Source organism: Lipophrys pholis (genome assembly GCF_963383615.2).
Source record: "Lipophrys pholis genome assembly, chromosome: 9".
Taxonomy (NCBI): domain Eukaryota; kingdom Metazoa; phylum Chordata; class Actinopteri; order Blenniiformes; family Blenniidae; genus Lipophrys; species Lipophrys pholis.
Window position 1 is genome coordinate 28917700 of NC_137639.1, and position 15601 is coordinate 28933300.

A 15601-nucleotide genomic window follows, 5' to 3' on the forward strand; every position below is an offset into this window, starting at 1 on the left:
TAATCCCATATTTAATCCCCAAAAGAACAAAAATAGATCATGCATGGAAACGCACTTTTTTTTTTAACCATTTTCATGGAAAATATCAGCAAAACCGTTACATTTAGCTTTTGATTATGTTTAAAACATGAAGTAAACAGTGATTGGAGACTCGACTCCTTTAACTGACTCCAGGTTTATGACTCATTCATCAAAGTGAACCGGGTGTCTGAGTCATTTGAGTCAGTTGCGTATGCACATTTCCTCACTGACTCAAAAGTCCGAGTCATTTGTGTATGCGCATCATTTCCACTAACCCGTCCGTGGTGAACGACTCGTCCATATTGAACGAACACTGTAATACTGACCAATTCAGACGAGGTGAACGATTCTTTTGAATGTCATGTTTGCTGACTCGAACATGTGCACTTGAACGCATCACAAGCTGACTCCAGCAAGTGTAAGTAAGTAAAGTTTATTCATAAAGCGCTGTTTTCGCAGATAAAAATCACAAAGTGCTGTACATAAAATGGGTGTAGTAAATACAAAAACATAAGAATTTCATAAAATAGAGTGAAAGTGTGAAATTTATTCAGCCAAAAGCTTTTTTGAATGTAAACGTCTTCAAGTGCTTTTTAAAAGCAAAGTGAATTTTAAAAGTGAACGGGTTAACGGGTGTGATGACTCGTGAGTCTCCGTTCAGCGACTCACTAGATTTGAACTATTCGTTCATACTCGAACATCACTGCGAAACGTCCACAAACTAGTAAACATTACTGTTCATGGTGCTCATGCTACAGCTAAATAAAGTTACTTGTTTGTTGGTTAGTAAATATGTCAGTGTATGGAAGGTTGAAACGAATAAAATACTCTTAAAGAGAGATTTACCCGTTATTTACGCGTAAGCACGCTCACAAACGTTAGCTTTAGCTCAACACGGTTTTGTGTTTTTCTGCATATCTCCTTTATCTTTCTTTAAGTTGTTGTCATGAAAAGTTGGCAGTTTCACGGTGTTGAGCCCGTGATGCGAAGTTAAAGTCGGTTTATTGTCCAGTGTTGAATGAGTGCGTTAGCTCCGATGGTAAACAAGGCGCAGCAGGTGATTCTATCATGTTTCAGTCACGTGACCCATTGGAAAAGGCCAAGCCACCAAGAAAAAACAAATTTATTAAAACTAATTTCTTAAGAGTAACAGACGCAACACTGAGACCCGAGCGTAGCGATATCATGACCCTGACATGGAAGCTAGTTATTTTCACTGTATTTTGCACCAGAAGGTTTCATTAAAACTGGCTTTAAGTTGAGAGTGTAGTCATTTTTAGTGGTAATTGATTCGTATTTGTAATACATATATATATATATATATATATATATAAATTTAATTTCTTTGGTTTTCAATAACCATTGGCTTCATAGAAGCAATGGACAAAATTAGAGCTGAATGCATCTTTTGTGGTGGAAAACTTGTGAATGAAATTTTGAAACTGTGCAAGGTGAAGTGACACCAGTCCACCAAACACCCCGAGATGGAGTGTAAACCCAAAGAGTTTATCTTCAGAAGAAAGGAACTCATCCCACCCCCCACCTCACTGTGGCAGGTGTCCCTCCCGACTGCTGCGTCCACAAAGACAACCAGACCTGATAGCCGGGAGGCAGGACGGAGCCGGCTGCATAACAAGGACTTATTATGATGATGAAACGTCCTACAAGGGTCCAAACACCCTCTTAGAGAAATCTCCCCCTCCGATAAGGGCGGGCGGAAAACTAACCCCCATGTGGATGACGAGGGTGGAGGGAGGGGGTGAAGGGTCCTAACCTGATTGGATCGAAAGTGCACGTAACGAAATCAAACGGCCGTCAAGCCGCTGTCATGCATAATTAATTGTGCCGTCTACGACCAACTACACAAAAATCCATGGTCATTCGATTAGAGGGTTTTGGAGGACTCTCTGAAGTGCACCGCTGTCTGAGCCGCTTCCCCCTCACCTCTCTATCTGTGAGGGTGGTGTCAGACCGACGTCAGCATGAGCACGTTTACCTCCAGGTCCAGGACAGAGCAAGATCCGACTCTCGGGCCTCACAAGTCCTAGCGTGAGGCCAGTGACGTGCGGTGAGGTTCATGGCTGGTGAGGCACTGACTTCATCACAGTCAGATTTACAAACATATGAACCCTAAAGAGGATCTTATTCACCATTTGATTGGCAGCAGTTAACGGGTTATGTTTAAAAGCTCATACCAGCATTCTTTACACATACAAACTGTAGCACACAAAAAAGCACATTTAATATAAAAAAAAACGTTATTATGGTCTTACCTTTACTTATAAATGAAGTCCATGCGCCGCTCCTTCTGAACAAAAACATCGATAACTTGTTTATAGAAGTTTAGAAAACTGTTTTATTTTAGATATGTAATGATCCATGTTAAAAGTAAGTCCAGGCGAGAGGAAAAAATAAACGATCGCTGCCGCTGCACTTGACTTGCTAACTGTAGCTTGTTGTCACTTATTCTGCAGCCGAGGAGTCGCAAGAAGGATCCCTGGGATCACTAGCGCCCTCTACCATGAGGCAGGAGAACTGCGTGCCTCACCCAGTGCGTCTTCGCAGCCGTTTTATGATTGCTCAGCACAAGAAACACGTTACACACATACAGTTGTTGACAAAATACACTGTACATTATATACCTCAGTTAACTAAACTATGGATATTTATAATATAATTCATACAGCAAAAGTGTTTGAACATTTTAATAGCGACATACAGAGAGATAGCAATACGGTCTCACTGCACAGCAGGCCAGCAGTTAGCCGAGTCATTGCGCAATCCATGGTGAGGCTCAGCTGGCTGCTGCCTCACCGCAAGTCTCTTCTCAGTATTTGAACGGTAAATGTGAAAATTCAGCGATTTTGAATAAAAATAATCTAAAACTGGTGAAGTTAAATGGAAAATAACCTTATAGTATAATCACTGGATACATATAACAATTTAATTAATTTTTTTTCTTTTTACATTTTTTTTCTTTCCATGATGGCAGGTGAGGCACTGCCTCCCCTGCCTGCACGTCACTGCGTGAGGCACAGGTAGCACTCAGAAGGTCTCACGCGAGATGAAGGCAACACAACGGCCATCACAGCAAAACGTGGTTTGGGATTTTTGTAGAACACCTCCAGCGTGGAGGCCTTTTCAAGTCGTTTATTTGTTTACAGTGAAGCCAAACCCTCAATATGCAAAAGCAGGGATCCTTTGAATTTATAGTTTTACATATATATATATAAACCAATGGCGTCAAGCACATTCTAGTTCCCACGTTTTGTGTCCGGATCGGAGCCTCTCTTGGGCCGATTTTGACCCACAGGCTTTATGTTTGACAGGGTTCCTAGAAATATCACGGGGCTGTACCAAACACAGATGATCAGATTTTGGATGTATGATTAAATACCTAAAGATCCTCATAACTCACAAACTACTACGCTTGTGTCACTGACTTGACTGTAATTAATGATAAATTCAGCTTTTTCTGCCTCTATTTGTTTGTTTTTTTTCTTTTTTCAAAACTAATTTCCCACAGATTTCCTCTGCAGACCCTTTTTTTTGTACATACATGGACTTGACATTTTCCACATGTAAATTTTCTATGTTCTTGATCAATATTTCATAAATTTTGCTTTTATTTCACTATATTAAAAAATATAGTATCTCAAAATATTTCCCTTTTGTAATTGTATGCCATAGTAGTCAAAGAGTTTCACAAATACTGGATATGAGTCTTTATGAATGCAGAAATAATTGACAAAACAATCAACTATTTTATTGGTATTCTCATCTCTTGAGTTGGAAAAGTTGAAAAAGACTCAACGAAAAACTTCCTCTTGACTGGGTGGATGCCGCCCCCTGCAGGGCATTACTGGAACAGCAGGCTGAATGAACGAATGAATGAATGAACTTTATTTATTAATTTTGCTTTGCTTCCAGGTTATACAATTCATAGCACCATTTGTCCACCGAGAGACTTTTTAAAGCAGAATTTAAACAATCCACCCAAATTACCACGAAGATCCTGTTTCATCTAGACAAAAAATAAATAGTTTCCTATTTGAGTATTTTTTTTAGCAAGTTGAAATACAAAAACATTTAAAACCCTGTTGATTTCAGTTAGAATTTCAAAAGCTTCTGATACCTTGTTGGTAGAAGTTTCTTTTTAGCTTGAAACTAAATGTATACCTTCAGATGAGTTTTATCTGTAAAAATAATGTGATTCAGACCTTGTGAATGATGATTTCCGTTCAACGATCCACTGATGTGGAGCACTTTTATACATGTTGCTCCAGAAAAAAACAACACAGTATCAGAATCAAACTGCAGTAAAGTTTTTATTAAAAAGAAGCATATATTCAGGAATTAAAGATGCATATACTTACATGTGTAAATACACGAAATGGGAAAACAATGTGCTTCCGTAGCTGCAGTGTTTGTATACACGTAGTACATACGCGTGCATACATGATAATGTCTCTGAAGGTGTTTTGTTTCTTTGTTTGGTGGATTAAGGAGACGTTTCCCCGTCGTCGCAGGGAGGCGTCGCGTTGCTTCGTTTCACATCCCGTCATTTAAAAAGTTTCGAAAGAAAGAAAAAAAACACTCAAAATGGAAGACGGCTTCCTCCGGGCGTCTCTCGAGTCGATGAATTCACAAATCGATGAAAATAAAAACAACACGTGTCACTGCCGACGAAAGTCTTCTCGGTTTTCTGTTGCGTCCCGTCATGATCTTCATCTGTTGGCAGCAGGTAGAAGTCGTCGACGGGGCTGTGGCGGCTGGTCGGCGGTTAAATGCTCAATGTGAAGATCAGAAAGAAGATGGAGGGATGGGGGGGAGGGAGGGGGTCTGCTGCCTAGTTGGCTGGCTGGGGTCGTCCCTCGGGGATGAGCGAGGTGAAGAAGGTGCTGATGAAGGACCAGGCGGTGGTGAGGAAGCCGGGCTCGGGGAGAGCGGCGGCCTGCTCCTCCCGTCCTCCTCCTTCCTCACCGCTCTCATCGTCCTCCATCCCTTCGTCCATCAGACGCTCCTGAGACACAGACAGACTTCGTGTTTCAGGTTCATGAGCTGTTGTTTACATCCAGCGAGCTTTGGAAATGTTTGACAAACAATTAGTGGAAAAAATAAAATTAAATCTCCATGAATCTCTGAATGTTCAGTTTCACCGTGTAGAAATCAAGAAGTTTCTTTCTGTAAGACTCTTAAATTTTATTTTATTTTCTATGAAACTCTGCTCCTGTTTTCATTGTATTGTTTGTATTTTTCTTCTTTGTACTTTTAGAAATGCTCTATAAATAAAGTTGAGTTGAGATTAATGTGAAAATTGTAAAAGCATAATGAGAACGTTTAAATCACAAGGACGAGAAACAAGAGCAGGTTTCAAAGGACTTTTTGTTTTTCTCTATTTAAAAAAAACACAAAAACAAAAAAAAACAGTTTAAAGCACTGGATCGATGAAAAGACTGACTCTGACTTCTGATAATAATCTGAAAAGCAGCCGTCTGAATTTGTTTTGGAAACCTGATGTGCCTGTGTGGGATCAGTCTTCGTGTCCAGATGAAATCTGGACTTTTTTATATATATATTTCAGACTGTGGAGTCAAGATTTGGTGTGACAACATGAAGTCATGGATCCAACAGGCTGCTGCTGCGACGAAGTGGGGGAGATGTCATCAGCACACTTTGGAAATCTTTAGTACCACCTGAGGATCAATTCAACGCCACAGAATATCTGAGTGTTGTTTTGATACTTGATGAGATTAAAAGTGGCTTCAAACATCTTTTTTTTTTTTTTTTTTTACAGATGAGTTCACTGGACTCAAAAGGAATCCGTAGATGATTAACTGACCGTCTGACCCAGAAAACAGTGAACATCACCACTGTTTTACACTCACTTTTGGTATTAAGATGAAAACATTGGAAAAGAAGAATTCCTGCATAGAAATCTCTGGAATGCATCTGCACCTCACCCAAAACGTTGAATCGACATCCTCCAAAAGTAATTCTTCCTACTTGACGGTCAAAAAGCAGGAGAAGACATCCGTGATAGAAACTTCGCCTCGGGTCATGGAGCAGGCAAAAGTTAGGCAAATATTTCAGGAACTACGTTCTGCTTCGGTTTCCTCTTAAGACCCACGAATGAAGTCAAATATTCTCTTGATAGAAAATCCAATTCGCAGTTTAAAAAGCCGCAGGAGGTTGTACTTTCGAAAAACGGATAATCACCAGATTCATCAGCTGTCAGACGAGTTTCCTACTCACCATTTCCTGCATGTCTTGTTGTCGCTCTGCTTCCTCCCGAGGAGCCGCGGCCCGTTCTCCTCCTCCGGGGTTCTGCTGCTCCGGCCTGAAGGGAAACCAACCAGCCTGGTGCCTAAAAACACACAAACACGGGGGTTGAGATGAGACGTCGGAACGTGTGTGAATTGAGTGATCTGTGACTCACAGGTAAACGAGCAGCATGGCCCCGACCACCATGACGAAGCGGCTGAAGGAGGAGTAGAAGTAGACGATGCTGAGCAGCACGCCGGCCCGGGACACGGTGTACAGCCAGTCCAGCCAGTCGCGGTTCAGCTCGTCGTCGTTCAGCACCGCGCCGCCCTGCGCGTTCATCTGGATGGGGTTGGCCGGCGGGTTGTCCGGCAGAGGGTTGGGGGCCGGGTTGGGCCCCAGTGGCGGCTGCACCGCCTCGTTAGGCTGGGCAGGGGGCAGCGGCGAGGTGGTGGAGGAAGAGGAGGAGGAGGAGGCGGCGGCGGCAGAGGAGGACGGGGCGCCGGGAGGCTGTGAGGCGGCGACTGCTGCTTGACTGAAACGCATCGAGAAAATGGATGAAGACACGAGGACACAGGAAACTGGACACGTTTTCATATCGACTCTGTGACTTACTACTGCAGGTAGTAGTGACGGGCGTACATCTGCTGCCACCACAGCATCTGCATGGGCATGTACGCGGGGTGGGGGGGCATGTTGGCAGGGAGGCCTCCATTCAGGGGGACCTGGGCAGCGTCCGGCCTGTGAAACAGTCACCTTTGTTTCTGTTCATTGAACTTTTAGTCTCTGAAGCTTTGAATGCTCTCGGGCCTGAATGCGTCTCAGATCTTCTTGTAGAATATGAAACAGACGATTTCTCACATTGCGCTGAATTTATTCAGAATATTAGTCGGGGCAGAGCTCCACTACCAGACGGAGCGTTTATTTCCCCGCGCGATGTCATGAAGGAAAAAAATCTCTGAATCGCCCGAACGAGCACACGTTCGCTAAAAAGTGGAGCAAGTGAGGGAGACGACAGACTTTCTTCACTTCTGGGGCTTCGGGGACAAATATCACTGTTAGAAAAGGGAATGTTGCAAAATATAGGACCTTTAAGAATGTAGAATAAGATTTTCTCACCACTGCGGGACAGCAGCGGGGCTCTGAGGGTCGTACTGGGGGAAGGTGCCGCGATACCTCAGCCCGTCGTCAATTCCAGGGCCGGGAGAGGAGGAGGAGGAGGAGGAGGAAGAGGCTGACTGGCTGTCCTGATTTGTTGTGGCGGCGGCGGCGGCGGCGGCACCGTCTGAACTCTGTGATGAGACGTGAACATCGAGCGTTAAATCTAACACCTCCAGTTGTGTTCGCTATGCAGACATGTTTGTTTAGGCAAACCTCTTCTCCACCACCGTATGTAAATGATCTGAAACTAAACTGGAACCAGAATTACGCTCGGACCAATTTAAAAAGAATGTGGTGGTTTAGTGGAATGGCCTTGACAACACGATTAAAGAAAGTATGAATATAAGACAATATTAAGAAATTTACAAAAGATTTATCTTTGATAAAAACAGAAATGAAGAAGGAGAATGAAACAGATGTTAATGGTGCTTGTTCATTTTGTTCTTTTTTCTTATTATCTTTTCATAAATAGCTCGATTGGAGTAGGTTTCTTTGGTTTTGTATTGCCTGTTTAGTTACTTTCTTGGATTTTGCAATTGTCAATGGGTGAAGAATGGAGGCAGGACCTGATGAGCCGAGGCTTCTTCCTATCCCCCTTTCAAACACGTGTTTTATATCGGAATGGGCTTTTTCATTTATTTCTGAATAATTTTTTTCCTTTTCCATTCGTTTCATCTAATTCTAAATTGTTCATTCGTTCGAAATAAATAAATAAATAAAATCTGTGAATTCAGAGGAAGCTGGGGGGGTCGTCCACTCACACTGGAGCCGGATGCAGAAGCGCCGGAAGGACTCCGAGGCGTGGGCGAGCCCGGTGGACTGCGAGAGGTACATATTAGATGCATCATGTGGTATTCATCCTGCTGCAGGTCAACGAGGCCGGGGGGGGAGGGGGAGGGGGAGGAGGAGGGTGATGAAGGCAGCAACAAAGCAGAGGCACAAAGGGAGAAACAGAGAGAGCAAAGATCAGTGTGGAAGAGACCAGAAATCAAACACAAAGCTCGTCTTTTGTTGGCAACTCGCATCAGGTGACTATTGTTTCCCAGCCTGGGTCGGTTCACTGATGGAGGCACAAAGAGACCAGACAAAAAAACAAAACAGGACTGCTGAGCCTCTGTGGGAATGAGCCATTGAATTCTATTATTCTCAACGATAATGCGTGTTTTAAAGTTTATTACCTTCGCCAAACAAAATAAAAACTATTTTAAAAAAAGTGATTTGTCTGACAGCTGCCAACGTCTTTGTCCTCTTACCTTTCTGAGCACATCTCGGAGCTGCAGGTGGTCCTGAAGCAGCCTCCCCGAGTACACCAGCCGCTGGTCTCCGGACAGCTGCCCGCACAAACAGCACATTTAAGATCAGATGTGACGATCACTTATGAAAACAGTGAGTGAAACGAGGTCACTGGTTCAGCTCTCGCTGTGTTTTCCTTTATATAAACACTGCAGCTGCTTCCAGGGTGAAGACGACACCGCAAAACATCCCGAGGACAGACCTGGGCCTCCGAGCTAAAATTACACCCCCCCCCCCCACACACACACACACACAAAACATCAACAAATGTGTTTTCAGGAAACTTGTCCAGCCGGCTGTCCGTCCTGAAGAGCCTGCAGAGATCCCACCAGCAGCGACATCCGCTTGTTTTTCCACCAAAATAAAATATGGAATCTTCTGCATCAATAAATGACCACAGTGATGAAAATTTTTTAAAAAATAAAAAAAGGAACAACAAGCAGAGAAAATGAACAAAGTAGTTAAAAAGAATAACACACGCCGGGTCAACACAGACAGAAAGCGTGTGGTGTGTGTGTAGAGCGTTGAAGCGTGTGTGCAGCCAGACTCTGGATGCTTCACCTCGGCTCTCGCTCACCTTGAACTCGTGGTTTTCAACTGAAATGTAGGTCGGATGCGGCAGCAGCGAGAGATTTGGATCACGTCTTTTCTTTTTCTTTTTTTTTTTTCTTTTAAAGCTGGGAAACATGTTTCTGCCACAATCTTTCACCCCGGAGTGTGTAGAAGTCATTTAAATGCACGCAGTCTCAGATATTTTCTCTCGTCTTTTCTCTGGATTTGCTTCCTTCTTATAAACTTTAGTCAAAGTCTGTGCAGAACTTTGCTTGCTCCTGGAATCAGGAGCAGTTGTGGCCGAGTCATCGTTTTTCCCCCAAATAAGAAGGTTGCTGGTTTGATTCCCGATCTACAAGTCGATGTGTCGTGGAGCAGGACTCTGAACCTCAAACCGCTCCCAGTGGACGGAGAGAGAATCTCACAATTTCATTGGTTCAAGAATTTCCTTCTGGGATTAATGAAGTATTTCTATCCTATTCTAAATCAACCGTATCTAAAGGTTATGTATCAACGACTTTTTATCTCCCGTCTCTTTTAGTCCTTCATAGTTTCACCTGATGTTTTTGACCTGCATGTGGCCATTGAACTGAAACAAGATCTTGAAAAAACAACAACTGATGCTTTAATTTTCTGTTTGTGACGAACAACAAATGAAGTCATTTCCAAGACAGAATTTATCGTCACCGTTTAATAACTTCTTCTCGAGACACTCGAGACGTGTTCGAGCAGCTTCAGCATTAGTTGTGCCATTGTGACGAAAATAACGACGCCGAAGTGGAAGTCCACATAAACTAACCGGTCCAACGGATTATAAAGCCACTTGAGCTTAAAGCTGCAACAACACCGCGGTTAACCGCCACAACAGACTCCTGACTCAGGATAGAGGCAGTGCGTGGAGTCAGGTGTTTGTTTAGTTCACCTTTAGAGGACAGAGAGCGGGATTAGGCTGCAAGCGACAGCGCTGACTGTGTCTCACTGCTTCCTGACGATGTGTCGGCCGACGGCTTCATCGATGCAAACGTGAAAAATAAACAATCTAAACTGTATCTTCATCAAATTGAACAAATACAACTCAGATATTCTGGACGGATGAACTAAATGTAATGAAAACGTTGCATGTGGCAAAGCAGGATAAATGTAGTAACACAAACTATCAAAGAAATAATATCTAAAGAGGAAACACTGCATCCTGGTTTCCTCATCTTGGGATTAAATCCTCAAAATGTAAAATACACAAAGTGTGACCACCTCTTTATTGCAAGCAAAGAGATTAATCACACTAAAGAGGAAAGAGGCAGAGGAACCGAGTATTGGACAAGGTGAAGCAGATTCTGGCGTCTTTATCACTGGAGAGAATTTATACAGAGAGGGAAGAGAATGTTTCTGAGAATGTCTGGAGACCATTTGTGAACTTTGTGGCTGGATGAAGAGGATCACTCCGGACAAAGATATCGGATTGGGGAAACTGTTGAATCCAAGCCTTTAATTTGAAAGATGTCTCTGATTGTTTCTGTTGTTTTCATCAGAGAGGATGTGTTTGTTAATGTATTGTTCAGACTGTGTTTAAAATCTTAAAATAAATAATAACACTGTTGGAAAGCGGGTCAGAACCGGCCTGCAAGACGCTCCAATCCGACCCAACGAACTATCAAGCAAATTGTAATAATGACATACAAAACACTGATTGTTTTTTTGATTTTTTTAAACAAAACTGACACAACATTAAATGAGATCTCGGTGATGCTGTCAAAAGACAACAAACTACCCATAAGCCTCAAAGCCATGCAGTCCGGCTGAGTGTGTAAAAACACCCATAATGCAACAGTTCTAGAAAGTTTTAGGACATTTCACTGTGTTGCATCAGAAAGTATCATTAAAATTGGCTTCATCTTGTAGTAACTGCAAAACTTTTTGCTAAAACAAACTTTTTCAAAAACTTACACTCGACACTACAACAAAGAAAACCTTTAAATTTAAAGGTTATTACGGCACTGTTTTACCGGTCTAGCCCATTCAAGATGAAATTAGGCCGCATGTGGCTCCAGAACTAAAATGAGTTTGACACTGATCTAGATCATCTGGATATGAACCTAAACTAATGAGTATTTACATTCCTCCACCATACATATGAAAACATTTCAAACGGCTTAAACCGGCTTCATGTGTATTTAAATGATCAAACAGTGACTCACCGGCTTGCTGGGATACACGTTGGAGATGTGAGTCTTCAGCTTCTCTACCGTCCAGTTGAGGAAGCAGTTAATGGTCTGGTCCTCATACTTCTGGTTGGGAGCCTTTAGGACGAGGGTCACAGGACTATCAACTGCCCCAGTGTCCATGGCTCATATTACTAGCAGGACGGACTCTGAAGGACCGGAGCTCGGGGGAGCCTAGTGTTACGACTCAGGAATCACCTGAGGACAAAGTGTCCCTCAATTTCTCTCCATTCTGGACTCTGTGCAACACCTAAACCCGTCCCTGCTGTGAGCTGGCGGGGGTGAAGGTTCCCCTTCTACAACGTCTGCATCATCTGGAGAATCTGAGGCTTTTTCCCGCGTGGATTTGTGAGGATTCTCCTTGGATTTCTGAAAAGAAGAAAAAGTCCTTTTAGATTAGGTCAGAATATTTGCAGCCATTTTTCAACGCACCAAATCACCTTTGGATATATTTACCGTCGCCAACGAAATTGGCCGAGAAGGATACGTTTTCGTCTGCGTGCATTTATTTATTGGTTTACAAAGCGGATGAGAGAGGCACCTCATGGAGGAGATCGTCTGTTGCCATGGAGACGCTCAGTGTTTCACACAGCGATGTAGCTACCTGACCTACCTAGTTAACGTCGACATGAGCTAACGGCTATCATGGTCGCAATGCTAACTCGTTTCCGCAAAAAAGAATGTGGCGTTGGCAGAGGTCTGCGCTCTACCGAGTGTAGCTCCAGTTATAATTTAGAACAGGCAGGGGGGGGGATGAATGAGTGATTAAATAAAAAGCAGAAAATCATTTATATAAAAGTGTTCAACTGAAGCTGCTACTGCACACGTGTATTTGTATCACGAGATAAAAAAATCAGGCTTCTGGACGTTGGCTGATCCAACATGTTTGTTTGAACTTTTTAGGAAGGCGTTTTATGATTTTGCCCGGAACCGACTCCGCCACATAAACAGGGAACTGAGAAGCATATGGCCAGCGACATAATTTATGGGACATCAGTTGTTATTATTAAAAGGCCGGCGGCGTGTTTCCTACTGTCAGTCCACTGAGTGCAAATAAAGCCAAACCAATTGTCACTCCTGCATATGAATAAGCACATTTTAAGCTTAGGTTGGATACAATGTGAGAGAATATCTTCATCTTTAAATTGATGATATAGTGGAAACCACAAAGAAGTGTGGCGTCTTTGTGGCTGTGTCAGATAATCCTCGACCCTTTGTCATCAGATTTATCGTTTTTGGTAACTTTCAGCTTCTGGTTTAGTGAGGTTGTTGTGTTTCCTATAACGTGATAATAAAGTAAAAATACTTGTGTTTGACGATACTGAAAAGAAAAACTGATGATAATATATATTAATTATGTTATTGGGGATAGTAATGTGAAAATACATTGGACGTTTCACAAATTTATTTGTGCATATAAGGATGAGACCGTTTAGAGCCGGGTTGTCAAACAACATCCCAGTTGTCTGGAAAAGTGATTCTGATGTTCACGCTAAATAGTCATTATTATCATCATCACTATCACTTTTACTGTATTGCTTCACATCCAGGATGTGATGTAGCATAAAAGCAGAAGCAGAAGCGGGTATATTTTCAATAACATGAAAGTACATCACATAAAAAGAGCAGTATACACTGTACATTAGTTTTCTTAACCTGGCTGCTGTGACCTTTTATTTTCCTTCCTGGGATCAATAAAGTAAATCCTATCCTATCCCAAAACAAAAATACATTTCATCAGAACAAAAATATTCTACAAATCCATTAAATATACTAATACGTTATTGTAATAAAGTTAAAGCACATATTATAAAAAAAGAAAAAACAATGACGACTGTCTTTAGTGGCACACTTAAATTTAGCTTTCACTTTACTTGTTAAACTCACTTTAGTTCAGGGGCGACGTGCCGCCCAATTTCACCTGGTCATTGATTGATTAACTGTTCACAGCAATAACTCTAACAACTAATAAAAAAATGGGGAAGACATTCCAAGTCCAACCACTATTTCCTCCTCTGCAATGAGAGTGAGCTTAAGAGTGAAGTTTCACTCTTAATACGTGACAGGTGTGCGTCACTGACATTTTCAAAGACAATAACTCTTACATTATGTCCTGCTTTGTTGTGAGGAAGTTCAATGAAGAAGGATATAGTTGCACACCTTCATATCTGATCTCACCCTTTCAGTGCCACTACAATCCTACAGTTACGGGAAATAAATCGTGGGATTAGTAAATCATCTTTCAAAACGACTTTTATTTTATGGATGAACACAGAGACATGCCTGGACTGGTAGCAGCTTGTAAAATTAAAACCCAGGGCTGGGCAAAAGGTTTATTTAGTTGATTTACCGAATTTGAAGCTATTCAATATATGCATTTTAGCTCTGAAGACAATCACAGCAAGAAAGTTTGCACTTTTAACAATATATCTGATGTCTGCAGTCATTTTTAAGCGCACTGAGAAAAAGAATCATTAGTAAATCGAATCAAAACGCGAATTTTTCTTGAAAAAAATTCAAATAAATCAAAGATTTGTGTTTAGGCAAAATCGCCCAGCCTTATTAAAACCCGACTTGCTTCTGCCAACCTAAAGAAGTAATCCAAAAAATGTAACGTACAGTATTCCTGCTGATCCATATCCAAACAAAAAGTAATCCAGATACTGTAACGTAATCCTGCTGACACACATCCAAACATTAAAGTAATCTGTGTGAAAGGAGGTCAAGAGTTTCACTTCCTCACACCAGGTGAGTTACCTCACCTTTACTGTAAACGCTAATCAGAGATCGATTCACTCTCGGTGGTGTTTTAATCTCCTTAAATCCCTAAAACACACAGAATAACGCCACTTTATCCAGGAAGCCGTCTCGAGCCCTGTCATCACCGCGAGCCTGCGGTTAGCTTGTCGGCTAACGTAGCTTCGCACTGGGGGCGAATTGGATTTCCCTCACGGTGACACCGCTGCCACGGCGGCTGTCTCGGACATATAAACCCAGAGTATGTCCGTTTCTTAGTTCTCTTCCCTCCTCGTACCTGTTTACTTCGGTGTGAGCGTCGTTTCCCTCGCCCCAGCTCGCCTCGTCCGCCTGCCCCTCTTGTTGTTGTAATGTCGGAGTGAGGCAGCGGAATACACGTCACCATCCTGCTCACAACAGCTGATAGGTCAAAACAATAAAAGAAATAAAAGAAACAATAACACACCCAAAGGCGTTTCCAGTCCGCACAGTGCTTCAGTTTAACAAATACAAAGTAATTGCGTCGTGTTTTTTTTTTTTTCAAATATAAAAATGTTTATACTATTTACGTAGTTGCGAGGAGACGCGAGGGGAGGTGTTACACAGAATTTTGCAACCCTTCTAATTCAATGACTACACGGAAGCCTGTAATGGTCAAATAAAGATTCAAAATATTTGTTGTATATACAGATAAATAGACATTTACACAGTACAGTGAAAGGCCTACTTTGCTGGTTCCCAACCTATAATCAACTAAAAGATAAAGGATAAAGTAAACTATAAACAAAAAGGATAAATAAAGGAACAGAGTATACACAAATATCAAAAAAAGAAGTTTACACAGAATAAAATAAATCTGTATAAGGCGCATTATAAAGAAAGAAGCACAACAGCAGCAAGAGGTAGTTTGAAGCAGTCAGTTGGGTAAATAGTGTCTCACTTTATTGTGTGGTGTAGTCTGAGGGTTCAATGAGGAAGACGGCCATGATTTGCATTTAATTATTTTGAAGATTGGAGTAGTATGATAAAAATGACATAGATTTGAAATGTTGTGTAAAAAAAGTGAAAATATTCCAAATTCGTGGTAAAGTTGAGAAAAAAAAGTAATGTTTATTTTGGGGAAATTAAGCTGAAATGTCAAAATGTCAGTCAAATTACTTAAAAAGTGAAAAAGATGTAACAACAAAGAGAGACAACAAAACTCATCAGTCAGTCACGTATCAGCTCAAGAAGATCAGACAGAGATTACATTTTAAATACCAAGATTACAGCATCATTATTTGGAATAAGACAAAGCCGTTAAAGTAAATTCAAAATTTCAGGTGAAAATGTTAAGGAAAAGGGAAAACATGTGC

At 41.8% G+C, this 15601-nt stretch overlaps 1 protein-coding gene across 3 annotated transcripts; it reads right to left on the reverse strand.

The window, feature by feature from the left end:
• Positions 1-3910: 3910 nt before the first annotated feature.
• herpud2 (HERPUD family member 2) lies at positions 3911-14655 on the reverse strand. 3 transcript variants are annotated; one of them, XM_080471279.1, is made up of 9 exons: positions 14545-14655; positions 11487-11879; positions 8700-8777; positions 8208-8309; positions 7405-7577; positions 6901-7026; positions 6461-6820; positions 6277-6388; positions 3911-5044 (listed from the first exon to the last, which is right to left on the reverse strand). In XM_080471279.1, the coding sequence occupies exons 2-9, from the start codon at positions 11631-11633 to the stop codon at positions 4871-4873; spliced, it is 1272 nt and encodes a 423-aa protein (XP_080327405.1). In that variant the 5' UTR covers positions 11634-11879; positions 14545-14655; the 3' UTR covers positions 3911-4870. The 3 variants fall into 3 exon arrangements, with proteins under 3 accessions (XP_080327405.1, XP_080327407.1, XP_080327406.1); XM_080471281.1 differs by having other exon boundaries at positions 8208-8306; positions 14545-14628; XM_080471280.1 differs by having other exon boundaries at positions 14273-14564.
• Positions 14656-15601: the final 946 nt, after the last annotated feature.

Excerpts from the sequence above, each read along its gene's own strand:
- herpud2 (XM_080471279.1), bottom strand. The coding sequence starts at position 11,633 with ATGGACACTGGGGCAGTTGATAGTCCTGTGACCCTCGTCCTAAAGGCT. Across the intron at positions 8,778-11,486 it reads ACGTGTATCCCAGCAAGCCG|CTGTCCGGAGACCAGCGGCT; the intron begins GTGAGTCACTGT and ends TTGTGCGGGCAG. Across the intron at positions 7,578-8,207 it reads CTTCTGCATCCGGCTCCAGT|AGTTCAGACGGTGCCGCCGC; the intron begins GTGAGTGGACGA and ends GTCTCATCACAG.